The following is a 15,469-nucleotide window of genomic DNA, read 5'->3' on the forward strand; positions in this document are numbered from 1 at the left end:
TGAAGATAGAAGGCCGAGAATGTGGGGGATTCTGTTGACTGAGCACAAACTCTTAGATCTAAGTTTAAAGAACTGGGGTTGGAAGACTATCTTGATTGGGGGAGATCAGAGCCATACAGAGATGAGAGTCTAGGAAATGAGAGATAAGGGATGGCCTGGAAGTCTTGGGCTTCTTGTGACTTACATAAATAGAATGTGGGGTTATCTGCAAGATAAAAGGAAGTTATCTAACTGTATGGTATGCCACTGGTATTTATTTTTAAAGTTCGTATACCATGATTCTATATGCATAGAATATCTCAGAGGGTATATGCATTGCCTCTGGAATAGGAGGTACATTTTACTATATCCCTTTTTGTATTCTTTAGATTCTTCACTTTGTGTATTAGTCCGTTTATGTTGCTTACAACAAAAAACTTGGAACTGGGTAATTTATAAAGAAAATGGAATTTATTGCTTACAGTTTCTGAGGCTGGGAAGTCCAAAGTCCATCTGGTGGTGGTGACAGTGACTCGGGTCTCACATTGCAAGAGGGTGGAAGCAGAGAGAGAGAGAGACCCAGACAGACAGACTGAGATTGACTGACTCTCTTCTTCTTTTAAAGCTCTCAGAACCACATCCCTGACCACCATTTTTGATACTGCACGGTCCTACAATCCAATTACCTCTTCAAGGCTCCACCTTTCAATTATCATAATAGGATTTCCCACCCTCTTATCAGTCACAGTGGGGGCTAAGTTTCTAATAGATAAAACTTGGGGAATACAATTCAAACTTCAGGGAGTTTTGGGGGAACAATTCAATCGCTACATCATGTGAGGATACTTCAGAAAGCTTGTGGAAAAATATAATTTAAAGATAATGAGTCTTGCCATGAACTTTTGGAAGTACCTTTGTATGTGCAACTGCTGCTTACTAAAAATCTCTAAATTTTTTTTTTTTTTTTTTTTTTCAAAAGATGACCGGTAAGGGGATCTTAACCCTTGACTTGGTGTTGTCGGCACCACGCTCAGCCAGTGAGCGAACCGGCCATCCGTATATGGGATCCGAACCCGGGGCCTTGGCGCTATCAGCACCGCACTCTACCGAGTGAGCCACGGGCCGGCCCCAAAATCTCTAAATTTGACTAAACAATAAAGGCCTTAAATTTGCATTTCGTTTGACCCAATAATTTTTCCTATATTTGCAAAAGAAATAATTATAGGTGCCTACATATTTGTACACAAAGATCTATCCCAAAATGTGTTTATCACAACATTATTTTGTTACAGTGGAAAAGCTATGAATAATCTGTTCCATACAATAGAGCATTAAAATATGGTACACCCATGTGATGTAATGATATGTAGCCATTTAAAGTGACTGTATACTAATATTTAGTGACATGGCAAAGTGTTTATAACATTAATAGAGAAAGTGGGGTTGGGAAATGCCGCTAGCTGACTTATAGCACGTATGTGTACCGCTTAAATTTGGGAATGTTAAGAGGACTGAAATATACCCTGATGTGATTTCTTCCATCTTTGTGTGCAGTGGTATTTCTCATATGGTTTCTTGCCACTTTCTAAACTGTTTCTGAATCTGCTGACTGGATTTATTTCTGGACACAGAGCTAGTCTGCCTACATGTTCTAATTCTGTCTGCTTTAACAACAAATAGCAGTGTGTCTTAGACAGGAGGTCTCTGGCAGGATCCAGAAGTCTATGGCAGTTAGCAGCTACCTGCAAGCCACCTCTGGAGTGTGGCTCCACAGACTCACTTTGCCAGAAACAAACGAAAGAACAGGTAACTAACAAGAGCAAAGGTGTAGGAGCCCTGTGGGACTGTCAAAAGGTTAATCCAATCAATAAATCTGTGCTTCAAGATAGCTAGAAGAGTTCATGCTGGGTTTTGTCATTTGATGGTTAATTGCCACTAAACATTTTACGTAGTGGTATGTTAAAGGATCTTTTTCCCCTCTTTACTGTCATCCAGGTCTTGGGTAGACTTTTGCATTACCATCTTCTAGGAAGATTGTTTGCTTTAGGCCTGTGTTTTATTAATATTTTAAACTGTGTAAAAGGAGAGGTTGTGCTGGTGTGTGTTTCTGCTGTAAATCAGTAGGTGTCATCCTGATTCTCTCTTATTTTCTCTAGGTAGCAGAGGCTCAACGGGCAGAGTTTAGCCCTGCCCAATTCTCTGGTCCTAAGAAGATCAACCTGAACCACTTGTTGAATTTTACTTTTGAACCCCGTGGCCAGGCGGGTCACTTTGAAGGCAGTGGACATGGTAGCTGGGGAAAAAGGAACAAGTGGGGGCATAAGCCTTTTAATAAGGAACTCTTTTTACAGGCCAAGTAAGTACTACTGCTCCTAAGAGGAAAGTGAAATTGAGTCTGTCTGGGTAGTTGTGGTGCCGTGAGGAGGCTTCCTTGAAACTACCATGGGATAGAGGTAGAAAGGGAATTGATCTGGTTCTTTTTCTCTTTTCCTTCTCTTCTCTTTCCTCAGCACTAAAGGCTATCACATCTCTAATCTTTCTTTCACCCACTTTCCAAGTGGATGTTCTTGGTACTTTAAAGAGTATACAGTCATCATCCCTTGGTATCCACAGGGGATTGTTTTCAGGACCGTTGCAGACACCAAAATCCACAGATGCTCAAATCCCTCATATAAAATAACAGTGCATTTAGCCCTCTATATCCATGGGTTCCGTATTTGTGGATTCGACCAACTGCAGATGGAAGATATTCAGGGGAAGAAAATCACGTTTCTATGGAGCATTTACAGACTTTTTTTTTTCTTGTTATTTCCTAAAAAAAAAAAAAAAAAAAAAAACAGTATAACAGCTGTTTACATAGCTTTTACGTTGTACTAGGTATTTTAAGTAATTTAGAGATTAAAGTATACATGAAGATATGCGTAGATTATATGCAAAATACTGGACTACTTTATTTTGTTTTCATCCCCCCCCTCCACCTACCAGTACTGGACTATTTTATATCAGGGACTTGAGCATCCATGAATTTTAGTACTCAAGGGAGGTCCTGGAACCAATTCCCCAAGTGGATACCAAGGGACAACTGTATTTGCATATGACCTACGCACATCCTCCTGTATACTTTAATCTCTAAATTACTTGTAATACCTAATGCAGTGTAAATGCTATTTAAATAGTTGTTATACTTGTTTAATTTGTATTTTTAGTATTTTTTTTTTGAATATTTCTCATCTATAGTTGGTTGAATCCATGGATGTGCCAACTTCAATGCTTAAATAAATGTCTTTAGTATTGATGATGTAGAAAGTGTTTAGAATTGGACCCAGATTTAAATCTTGTTTTGGCCTTTGACCTTGGATAATTTACTTAACCACTTTGATTTTTTTTTTTTCCTTAACCACTTTGAGATTCACCTCCGCTATAAAAAAGAAATTTCTTTTTCTTTTTTTTTTTTTTTTTTTTTTTTTTCTTGTTAATACAGTACTTTTCTTCCCTCTGTCGAGCCGTGAGCCAACACTTTTCCCATGGGGAGGTATAAAAGGAACATACAGGGCAGACAAGATACGGGAGAAAGAACTATGGGAAGTGTAGACAGCTCCTTTACATGGTGAAAAGGATGAGAAAGGCCACTATTAGCCAAAAGAGTTTCATTGCTTCCAAAAGGACAAAGCCCAGAATGGTGTAGAAAAAGAGCTGTTGCTTCAGAGAATGTTTCCTGACATAACCAATGATGAGACTCCCAAGCATAGTCCCAATTCTAGCTCCAGAGCCAGCCACCCCAACTGTGGCAGCCCCATCGAACTTGGCTGTTGCGTTGATGTCCCTTGAAATGGCACTGGTTTGGAGCTATGACTAGGGACAGGTGAAGTCAGGGGACAAGGGACTGCCAAGCTGCTGAAGCTCTCATCTGTCAGTGTCTTGGTCGTTTCAGCACCACTGTAGACAGTGGGTCAGCTCAGCAGTGGAGACAAACTTGGAGCAGGCATGCACTTTCAGGGGGTGAGTGGCTTTGGCAGGAGAGCTGTTCCCAGTGCAGAGAATACAGAAGAATTTTTTTTTTTTTTTTGGCAGCCAGCCAGTTCAGTGATCTGAACCGTTGACCTTGGTGTTACAAGGCGGTGCTGTAACCACCTGAACTAATTGGCCAGCCAGAAATTGAATGACAATTTGAAGTGCTTGGCATACATTTGTTCAAGTACTGATTCCCTTTTGTTTCCTTTTGTTTGGCATTTGTCATAATGTAAGATTTGACCTTGGATCTAGACTGAAGTAACCATTTTGTACTTTATATAAACTGGTCTGTAAATGATCAACAACATCTTTTCTGCTGTCATGAAGACTTGCCATTTTCTGAGATTCTGAGGGGTGAGGGAGGAAATCTGGCCTACTGTGGTTGATGGAGCCACTGTTTGGGTTCGTTTTAGTTCAAGGGAGGCTTATAGGGAACTTGACTGAGCCTGGAAGCAGAAGAAACAGTTCATGGATTTAGACTTCTACCCACGGAGTCCTTGGATTCCTTCTAAAGCCAGGGCTCAGAACTGAGGCTGAAGTCCTGGTACAGTGTTTCACAAACCATGGCTAGTGGCTTGCATTTGATCTGTGTGAAGAGATGATGACTGCTGAGGGCTTGTTGGTGGATTCTGATAGTCTGTCTTTTACCTGTCTTCCTCCCCGTTTCTAGCTGCCAATTTGTGGTGTCTGAAGACCAAGACTACACAGCTCATTTTGCTGATCCTGATACCTTAGTCAATTGGGACTTTGTGGAACAAGTGGTGAGTAAATGGCTCAGCCAAACCTATAAGCCGTTAGTAGGAGAGAGAACTAAAGAAATGGGTCAGAGTTATAAACCTTATTTTAAGATCTTTTTATGAAAATTATGTTTACTGCTGATGCGCTTTTCTGCCTGGCCTTATTGTAGACATTTCCCAAAGGTCAGTCCCTGGTGTCTCCTGGAGTTCATTTTGTGACTAATTGGCATTGGTCTGCAGGGATGGGATGTAGAAAGCTCTGATCTGAAGGTATATAAGAGGTTCTATCTACCAGCTCCTCACCTGTGAAGTAGTAGCTAGGGGCTCTGAGGGACTCTGCTTACCCATCTCATCTGGGGCGGGCTCATTACATGTACCTTGCTTCATTGCCAATCATTTATAGTGATCAGTATCAAATTAGGCCTCAGCCTTGTGGCAGGTGAATGAGCTACACAGCTGTACCTTCTGTCGAAGCTATAGCTGCATTTGTTTTCTACTGAAGTTATGAATTCTAGGTATCCCTTTGCTGATCTTAATAGGGTGTCTGATACAGAATACTTTAAAAATGACAGGCACTTTTCTTTTTGACGAACAGGGGTTTTTGACCCCAAAGCTTGGGTTCCCATTACTGTGAAAATTCATAAAAGCATCTGAGAATGACATAGAAGGCTTATAAAACTTAATTTTATGTACATTGGTTAAAAAAACATAGGGAGCTGACCAGTTGGCTGAGTTGGTTAGAGCGCAGCCTTATAACACCAAAGTTACGGGTTCAGATCCATATACCAGCCAGTTGCCAAAAAAAAAAAAAAAAAAAAATTCATGGAAGGGCTGTCTAGTTAGCTTAGTTGGTTAGAGCATGGCCTTTGTAATACCAAGGTCAGGGGTTCAGCTCCCAGTGCTGGCCAGCTGCCCCCCCACGTCCCCCCAAAAACATAAAGCAAAAGTCTCATTAACTCCTGTGTTGGAAATTACTGCGAGATTACTTCTAGACCCTTTTTATGCCTTTATGTATGCTTACATGTTAAATCTTTTTTGTAAAGAGGATCATATAGTGATTCTCATTCCTTTAATGTAGAAACGCCCGAAATACCTGTTATATATTTGTTTTCTTATGTTAAATCATTATTATGGTTTTCTTAATGATTTGCTTAAAATGCTATGTCATATGGATACTTGCATTGTTAAACGATTTTATGAAAATGTGTTGAGTAGAGAGGTACAGGGATGGGGATGGGAGAGGAGAAGCTTTAACTTTGACAATCTCTAGGTCAATACTGAAAGCAGTAAAACTTGTGGTGGCATTTTGTTTCAGCGCATTTGTAGCCATGAAGTGCCATCTTGCCCTATATGCCTCTATCCACCTACTGCAGCCAAGATAACCCGTTGTGGACACATCTTCTGCTGGGCATGCATCCTGCACTATCTTTCACTGAGTGAGAAAACCTGGAGTAAATGTCCCATCTGTTACAGTTCTGTGCATAAGAAGGATCTCAAGAGGTGAGATTGAGACAATTTCTAGATTAGACCCCAGTGTGCTAACTCCTTGCTCTGCTACATCTAAACGTCCATGTTACAGTGTTGTTGCCACAGAGTCACATCAGTATGTTGTTGGGGATACCATTACTATGCAGCTGATGAAGAGGGAGAAAGGGGTGTTGGTGGCCTTGCCCAAATCCAAATGGATGAATGTAAACCATCCCATTCAGCTAGGAGGTGAGTTCTGTTAATTTTGGTGACATATAATTCTGGGTGTACCCTATAAGGCTATTGAATATATCTTTTTAGTGTCAGAAATTTAGCCTTTGGGCAAACCACTTCTAGCATGTCCAGATAAGTCATAGGATTCCAGTAGGTTAGCGTGGAGTTTGCAGAGAGTGGTTTAACTCTTGGTTTCATGTTTGGTTCAATTATTTATATGTAGATGCAGATAATATCTTTATAAATCCTCAGGTATGAGTGGATTTTTGAACCAGGCTGAAACCATAGATGCTATAAAAGAAGAGATTGATAAATTTGATTTTATAAGAAAGAAACTTATGTCTGGGCTGGCCCGTGGCTCACTCGGGAGAGTGCGGTGCTGATAACACCAAGGCCCCGGGTTCGGATCCCATATACGGATGGCCGGTTCGCTCACTGGCTGAGCGTGGTGCTCACAACACCAAGTCAAGGGTTAAGATCCCCTTACCGGTCATCTTTAAAAAAAAAAAAAAAAAAGAAAAACTTATGTCTGACAAAATTCCTTAAAGTTGACAGGTGGTAAACCACGGGAAGATTTACACATTTAAAACTAAAGATTAATGTCCAGAACATTTAGATGTTCTATAAATTGGATTAACTACCTAGTGGAAGAATGGGCTAATAAGCACATGACAAAACATTTCCTAGTAAAGGAAATCAGAATAACCTCCAAATATCTACAGAGATTTAACTTGGCTGAGAGTTATGCAAATACAAATCAAAATGCCCATCAAATTGGCACTCCGCCTTACAAAAGACATTGGGAACACTGAGTTTTGGCAGGAGTTGAGCAAATGAGTACCCTTGTTCTTGGTGGGAGTGTAAATCGATACAGCCTTTTGGGAGGGTATTTTGGCGGTATTTAAAATATGAACAGCCTTTATATTTAAATATAAAAACATAATTTCTACTTAAATATAAAAAATTTCTACCGAGGCACATGAATAAGGATTTTTTGTTACAATATGTAAGGAGTGAGAAATTGTCAATAACCTAAATGTCATACAAGGCAAGGGACTTAGTTATTACAGTACATCATACTGTAGAACACTATACAGAAAGTAAGAATGGAGTAGATGTATCTGTGTTAACGTTTTGAAAGATTAAAACACACTGAATGGAAAAAAAGCTGCAGAACAAGATGTGCAGTTCATCATTTATGGAAAAACCTTTATTTCTTTATGAACTTGGGCATATAAATGTATAGAAAAAGGTTTGAAGGATATGTATTCAAATTTGTAAATGGTCTGATTCTGATGTTTTTTACAAATTGAATTTCTACATTCCAATTTTTTGAAATTTCTTCTTTTACTCTACATTATATAATTGGGTATCAATTTAATTATAAAGACTACTGTGGAAAAAAAACCCCAATTTGTAAATGGTTCTCTCTGAGCAGGGACAAGAATGGGAGGATGGGAAAACATATAGGGCATTTCAGGGGAGGTCTCAAGATAACGTTTTCAACTTTTTTTGTTTTGTTTTGAACTTTTTAAAAAGTACAGAAAATATGGGGGAGGGAAGGAAAGGAAATAAACCATTGATAATCCTTTTACACAAAAGTGCTCCAAAATGTTAACTGTAGATTTTTTTTCTATCCATGTGTGAGATTGGGATTAGATTTGCTAGACTGGCATCTGCTTTGTTCATGGTACATAGGTATTTCTCCATGTCACTAATTGCCCCTTTCTTAGAAAACCGTTTAGTGTCCACAAAATTCTCTTTAATGAATATACCACCATGTAGTTAAACATTTCTTTATTGTTGGACTTAATGTTTGGTTTAAGCTTTTCTGATGTTACATACTGTAGTTAAACACTGTGACTAAATTTTTGACTGCATCTCTGATTTTCTTAGATTTCTTGTATTATTGGGTCAGAGTTATAAACCTTATTTTAAGATTTTTTTTTAATGAAAATTATGCTAAATTACCCCATCTTCACTCTGGACAAAAGGCTGTGTATGAAGGTTTCTATTTAGCCACACCATCACAGGCTTTGAGTATTACATTTTTGTGATCTTGCTGGCTTTCTCGTAGATGAACAGCACAGCCAGTACTCCAAGTTGCTGCTGGCCTCTAAGGAGCAGGTGCTGCACCGGGTAGTTCTGGAAGAGAAAGTAGCACTAGAGCAGCAACTGGCAGAGGAAAAGCACACTCCCGAGTCCTGCTTTATTGAGGCAGCTATCCAGGAGCTCAAGGTGAGAGGATGCATTGGAAACTTAAAACCAGAGATGCTAAACCTGTGTCAGGGTGAGTAGATGGATGGATGGAGGTGATAAGTTAATTCAAATTCACATTTAAGATGATAGCAGGGAATGGCTAAAAAAGCCAATTTGCTCTGGGCTTTGATAGTGGGAGGGAAGGGCTGACCTAGAGACTTTTAAAGCTCTTTCTAGAGCTGAAAGGATCAAGTCAAAATGATTTTATAACTAATTGTGACAGTGGAGTTTCTTAGGCTAGTTATGTCCTTAGTTAAGCAAGTTAGGATTTTTTTTATCTGGAATAATTTTTTTTTGGGTGGCTGGCCAATACAAGGATGAAACCCTGGACCTTGGTGTTATCAACACCACACTCTTACCAACCTAGCTAACTGGCCAGCCCTACTGGAACAATTCTTAGATTTGTTTTTAGAGGTGTTTTATTTGAGAGATATTGTGGAGAAAGTATTATGGCCTACCCAGCAGGCCTTAGCAGTATCTTCTGAAGATTTTGGAACAGCAAGAATTACCCAAAGATAGAATTCCCTAGGTCATGTGTCCTCCACAACAGGGATTCTTAAACTTTAAGCAGCAGAATCACTGGTTGTTGGGCTCTACCCTCAGAGATTGATTCAGTAGGCTCAGTAATATGCATTGTAACAAGTGCTAGGGTGATTCTGATGCTGCTCATCCCTACCATCCTTTGAGAACCACTGCTCTAGATTAGAACAATAAAAGCCTTCATTAATTGAGTGATTAGCATGTGACAAGCCCAGTGTTGTACTTACATTTATTTCACTTAAGCTTCGTATACTGGTGTGGTAGATACAGCTATCCCCTTTCAAGAGTAAGGAAGTAGAATCATGGGTTAGGTAAGTTGCTTAGGAACACATAACTAATAAGAGGTGAAACTGATATTTGAATTCCTATCTCACTCCGAAGTCCTCCTTTGGCAGAGTCTTGCATATTTAATTTTTATCTTCTTTCTGTATTGCAGCAGGATATCAAATGCCGTTTCAGGTAAAAGGCTACATACAATTAGAGCAATTCAGGTTGAGGTGTGGGGTTAGTCAACCCCTGCCTCCTATCGTACTTTGGGCTTCTCTCTGAGCATAGTTTGTGAAAACTAGACTAGTTTTATGTTCTTGGATTTCTGTTCAGGAACCTTTTGCTGTCATTCCGGTACAAGATGCTTTTTGCTTTGTGTTTCCCTCGAAGATTGAGGATTTTATGTACCTAGCTAAACTAAACCCTTCCTGTTCAGTCTTGTGTTTTAACTTTTGTTCATCTTGAAAGAGGCCATTCTAACCCCTTGCCCTTCTGTGTTTCTGGAAACAACTTTCTCTGGTCTTCTCTCTGATGTCCTTAGATTCGGGAAGAGGCTCTGTCAGGATTGGCTGAAAGCAGAGGAGAGGTCACTGGTGTCGTGGCTGCTCTGGAACAACTGGTGCTGATGGCTCCCTTGGCAAAGGAGTCCGTTTTTCAACCCACGGAGGTTAGTGTGTCCCTATTACAGACGAAATAGCTGCCATTTCTCAAATGCTGCTATTGAGCTGGTAGGCACTGTTGTGAGATCCCAACTTTTTTGGGCAAAGAGGGGTCTGTTATTTCCTGTGTACTTATTTGTTCTTTCCCCAGGGGTGTTGAATCAGTGAACAGGACAGCTAAGAAACATCTAGGGAGCTTGTTCTTATGCCTACTTTTGCCACATTACTTCTTGAAAGCAGATCATATATTTTCTGTTGACCTAGAGTTTGTTCCAGCAGGGCATGCTAGAGTATCTGTCTGCTTTTGATGAAGAAACCATGGAAGTTTGTTCTCTGGATGCTCCTTCCCATCCTCTTGCTCTCCCTCTGGTAGAGGAAGAGGAAGCTGTGTTGGGACTGGAGCCTGAGGGGTCATCAGAGGTCTGTGATGACTCGGAGTTAGCAGATGACAATCTTGGGGAGGGGACCATTTGTATTGACTCCAACCAGCAGGAACCCATCACAAGGCCAGGCTTCACACATCTGAACAGCTCTCCTTGTTACTACTTTTACCAAGGTGAGGGTCCCTGGGGAGGATGGCCAGGTTGCCACAGAGATGTTTCAGAGAGATGACTTGCTACTCTCTAAGCAGAGGGTGGTGTCTCCATTAGATACTGGGAACTTGCATGGCTTGTGCTTTTGGTGTGGGGAAGGAGAGGTAGGCCTAGCTATGAGGGGGACCCCCATCTTGAGGGCTGGCCAAGACACTGGTGTGATAGAGCCCCTTGATTTTAGCGGAGGATGGGCAGCACATGTTCCTGCACCCTGTGAATGTACGCTGCCTCGTGCGGGAGTATGGCAGCCTGGAGCAGAGCCCGGAGAAGATCTCAGCAACTGTGGTGGAGATCTCTGGGTATTCCATGTCTGAGGTAAGGTCCCTTCTCTAGAAGTAGAGGGTCAGAAACCTGCACTAACCTAATCTCTCTGAGGTAGGCCTCATCAGCCTAAGTTCACAAACCTTTAAGGCCTTTAGTTTTTGTATTTTTGAGTTTATTTTGGTGATGGTGCTGTGAATTTTTTAAAAAGTTAGATGGTGCTCTCCTACTGTACCAGGATTCTGTGAAGTCAGTTACCACTGCTCTCTGCTTCTCTGGTTCATTTATTGTAGTTTGGGGATATAGATTCCAGATGGAGTTTTTGTGTCTCTTATTGCTTGGGAGAAGTGTTTAAAAAAAAAAAAAAAAAAAAAGTCCTTGGAGGTTTTTAGCTAGGTTATATAGGTTTGAAGTGCATTTTTTTTCTTGAAGTGCATTTTTAGCTTAGCAGATACCTGTGAATTATTGTTTGGTAATTTATATATGTGAATTTTTGCTCTCTGGGAATTATCCCTGTATTGATCACAAATTTATTATAAGCCTCAAAATTAGAGACTCTTGGAGTACTGTAAACTTTCTGTCAAACATATGCAGAAAAAGAATAGAAAGGAAAATTTAAATAGATGGACTTCATTTTTTACTGTTTCAGGTCAAGCTCCATTCATTAGGAAAATCTGTATCTAACTAATGATAACTAGTTACCGTTAATTTTGTCAGTGGTTCCCAGGGGTTTTTAGGCCAACAAATACGCCTTTATCTTCTCTGTTCTCTCCCCTCAATTGTGGACCTTAGAAAATCAGAAATAGTTGATTAACTTTAGATTATTTTTTACCAGGCTCAGTTCACTCATTTGCAGCACAAACCAAAAAACTGGATTTGGTTGCCTTCTTATAGGTTAATTGACAGTTTCTATTTGGCTTTTCAAAGTGGTGATAATTTGAGCACTACTCTTTTGAGCCCCAGTGCTATCTCTGAGTAAATAGTGTTACTGTATTGGATATCCGGGTTTAGACTGTCTGCTGTTAGGCCTGGTCTTAGTTGAATATTGGTTCTTTCTCCAATGTAGGATGTTCGACAGCGTCATAGATATCTCTCTCACTTGCCACTCACCTGTGAGTTCAGTATCTGTGAACTGGCTCTGCAGCCTCCTGTGGTCTCTAAGGAAACCCTAGAGATGTTCTCAGGTGAGAATGCCCCTGCTGTGCTTCTCTTCATAGTGTGGATCAGGGATCCTACTGGCTAGAAACCCAGTGTGGGAGGAAACTTCAGGCGTTGTATCATGCGTCTTAGTATCTCCTGAAACACTGTGTGTTCATCTAGTCCAGCTGGGCCTATTGGTGTGGGCTTAGCTACTTAACTAAGTCAGCAGGGAGGAGTTAATGGCCGTGTCGTCCTGGGTCTGCCTTCTCACAACCTGACCAATATGTAGATGACATTGAGAAGAGGAAGAGACAGCGCCAGAAGAAGGCTCGGGAGGAACGCCGCCGAGAGCGCAGGATTGAGATGGAGGAGAATAAGAAACAGGGCAAGTGTAAGTTCAAGAACTCTTCATTTTTGCCTAGTACTGCTATGCGTTATTGTATAGAGGCTCCTTGCCCTGGTCTAGGAGTCAGACTGCTTAGGTTCACGTCTCAGCTTTGTCACTTGTTTTCTTTAGCTCTTTAATGTGAATCATAAGAGTACCTCCTTCATAGGCTTGTTTGAATTAATACAGTTCAAAGTGCATAACACCCAGTAATGATCAAGATGAAGTTCATCCTTGGCATGGTGGGGTGACAAAAACCTGTTCCAGGGAGGAGAATTGGAGTTCTGCCGAGAAAGCTGGGGACACTTGTTCCCCTTGCCTTCTGAATCATTGACCTCACCTCTAATTCTCTTTTTTTAGAGTGGGGGGCCCACTGGCCAGCATGGGGGACCTAACCCTTGAACTCAGTGTTACAAGAGGGTGCTCTAACCAATTGAGCTAACCAGCCAGCCCCTCTAATTCTCTATTAAAGGGCACAGTGCTATACAGCGAGTTTGCTTTTTGATCTGGTTCTCCAACATAAGCTTCATTGAGTCTAGGGGATTAGTGTGACATGAGGGCCCTAAGTATCCACTGGAAAATAAGGCATTGAGTCTTTTGGCTAGGGAAAGGACTTCGCTATTTTGACTCCGTATGGTATAGAAATGTCATAAATTTTATTTCTCTAACTGGAGTAAGTATATACCTGGAATCCCAGCACTTATGTAGCTATTTGGCACATGTCCTAAACTTTGAGAAAACTGATGTTCCAAGGGATAGGATTTTTTTGTTTTAACTTTTATTATTAGAAATATTCAGACAAGTAGAATGGTATAATTAGCCCTCATGTTTACCATCCAGCTTCAGTTATGAATAGTTAGAACAAGGCTAACTACAGTGAAAAACAAAGATATATTATAGAATGACAATTGTTATCAATTTGGGTTTTAAAGCTTTATTTTGCATCTTCCAGGCCCTTGGGGGTATGCATATTGGCATCCTTAGCTGTTGGAAAAAGTTTGAGGGATTCTGTAAATTGGCCTAACAGTATTGTCTTTCCTTTGCAGACCCAGAAGTCCACATTCCCCTAGAGAATCTACAGCAGTTTCCTGCCTTCAATACCTATACCTGCTCCTCCAATTCTGCTTCGGTTCCTACCAGCACTGAGGGCCATGGGGCCCTTTCCCTTTTGCCTCTTAGCAGAAGTCCAGGTTCACATGCAGGTAAATAGAGTAGGGATTTAATGAATTCAGCTATTGGCTACACCTTAAGCAAAGCTCTGATGTCTCAGTTTGTAACCCTGACTTGCTTGACGTGGTGTGATCTTTAGGCAGGTAACCTTACTTTGGGTAGTCCTGAGGTATATCAGATTCTCGCCATTTGATTAACCTTTCTCAGTGGCTGTACTGACTGCTTATATACCCTGCCAGCTTCTAAAAACCTCAAGGAAGCTCATTAGGCAGGGTAGTTAATCCTAGATTGTTCTCTGTGACCCAGCTGTTTTGTTTCTAGCTTTTTTTTTTTTTTTTTTTTAAAAAGATGACCAGTAAAGGGGATCTTAACCCTTGACTTGGTGTTGTCAGCACCACGCTCAGCCAGTGAGCGAACCGGCCATCCGTATATGGGATCCGAACCCGGGGCCTTGGTGTTATCAGCACCGCACTCTCCCGAGTGAGCCACAGGCCGGCCCTTGTTTCTAGCTTTTATGTTTGAGATACTCGACTGTATGCCTGAGCATCTTTGTGCGCGTCTCTTTATTGTAGCATTGTTTGTGATAGTAAAAAGCCAATCAAACAAACCCAAAAGCATACAAAGCCAACCAGTAGGGAAATAGCTATATTATAGCAATTATACTATGAAATACTTCACACTTGTCGAAGAAGGAAATAGTGCTCTTCATGGACTAATGGAAAGATAAAAGGAAGTTGTAGAACAAGAATAAACATATCATTTTGGGGTTAAACAAAAACAACCACCATAAAACAAAGCATTTTGTCATGGGCTTATACATTTAAATGGATAGAAAAGTATTGGGACAGGTTTGTTCCAAACTGGTAATACTGTTCACTCTAGGAAGTAAGATGAGAATTGAGAGGTTGTTCAAAGGCCTTTAGATTTTTTTTTTCATACTTATAAAGAGAAAATGTATTAAAGTGTTATAAAATCAAACACTTAAGGAGTTATTGACTAATTTCAGAGAGCTATCTTTTCTTCATCTGTCTGGCAGATAGTTTTTGATACTTAAGACTTTTTTCTCTGTCAGGCATTTTTAACAAAATGTTCAAGATCAGAATATTTAAAACTCTTGGTGATCAAAGATCTATTACTTCGCAGATTAGGAACCTGAAGCTAAGGCAGGGACTTAGTGGCAGGAACAGGGACTAGAACCTGGTTCTCTAGGACTGCATGACCATGATGATCTGGTTAACTGTTAAAAGAGAACTGCTGTATGAAGGAATATGGCAGATCACTGGATGCATAATTTGTGGTATAAAGATTGTTTTCACATACTAGCTTTTCTGAAAGTATGGGCTTTTAATGTATTTAGGCAAGTGCAGTTGGATGCTTCTAGAAATAATAAACAGTCCTGGATGACTATGGAAGGGTCTGCTACTGGGAGAGAGAATAGGCCTTGTGCCCAGCAGTGATCAGGGTAGTGGATAAACTGATCTGTGGGAAATGTTCAACTCTAGGTAAGAGTGGATAGAGAAGAGTATTACCTAGAGAGTATCAGGGAAAAGTTTGCATCTTCATGCTGGATCTTGTTGATGTTTGTCTCAGATTCTAACTGAATACTCCCAAGTCATAGACTTCTACTGGTTGGAACTTAAAGGCTGACCTGATTCAATTTTATCTCTTTCTTGGAGCTTTTCTATCCATATAAAACCAGTCCATGACAGAATGCTTAGGCCTTGAGAGCCAGCCTTTGTGGAAAGTTTAGCATTTTATAAGAAAAGG

At 40.5% G+C, this 15,469-nt stretch overlaps 1 protein-coding gene and 1 pseudogene across 1 annotated transcript in view; one reads left to right on the forward strand and one right to left on the reverse strand.

Annotated features, from left to right (window-relative positions):
• The window catches only part of RNF10 (ring finger protein 10), a 32,344-nt gene that overhangs the window by 11,954 nt on the left and 4,921 nt on the right, over nucleotides 1–15,469 (forward strand). Inside the window, exons 3-13 of the mRNA XM_063088232.1 lie at nucleotides 2,136–2,335; nucleotides 4,661–4,751; nucleotides 6,043–6,227; nucleotides 6,307–6,443; nucleotides 8,506–8,666; nucleotides 10,036–10,161; nucleotides 10,433–10,709; nucleotides 10,928–11,061; nucleotides 12,074–12,191; nucleotides 12,437–12,538; nucleotides 13,579–13,734. Coding sequence (XP_062944302.1) covers nucleotides 2,136–2,335; nucleotides 4,661–4,751; nucleotides 6,043–6,227; nucleotides 6,307–6,443; nucleotides 8,506–8,666; nucleotides 10,036–10,161; nucleotides 10,433–10,709; nucleotides 10,928–11,061; nucleotides 12,074–12,191; nucleotides 12,437–12,538; nucleotides 13,579–13,734 — 1,687 coding nt within the window. The remainder of the gene's footprint in view (nucleotides 1–2,135; nucleotides 2,336–4,660; nucleotides 4,752–6,042; nucleotides 6,228–6,306; nucleotides 6,444–8,505; nucleotides 8,667–10,035; nucleotides 10,162–10,432; nucleotides 10,710–10,927; nucleotides 11,062–12,073; nucleotides 12,192–12,436; nucleotides 12,539–13,578; nucleotides 13,735–15,469) is intronic.
• On the reverse strand, nucleotides 3,580–4,555 carry LOC134369501 (ATP synthase F(0) complex subunit C2, mitochondrial-like; annotated as a pseudogene).

This window comes from Cynocephalus volans, chromosome 2 (genome assembly GCF_027409185.1).
Source record: "Cynocephalus volans isolate mCynVol1 chromosome 2, mCynVol1.pri, whole genome shotgun sequence".
Classification (NCBI taxonomy): Eukaryota; Metazoa; Chordata; class Mammalia; order Dermoptera; family Cynocephalidae; genus Cynocephalus; species Cynocephalus volans.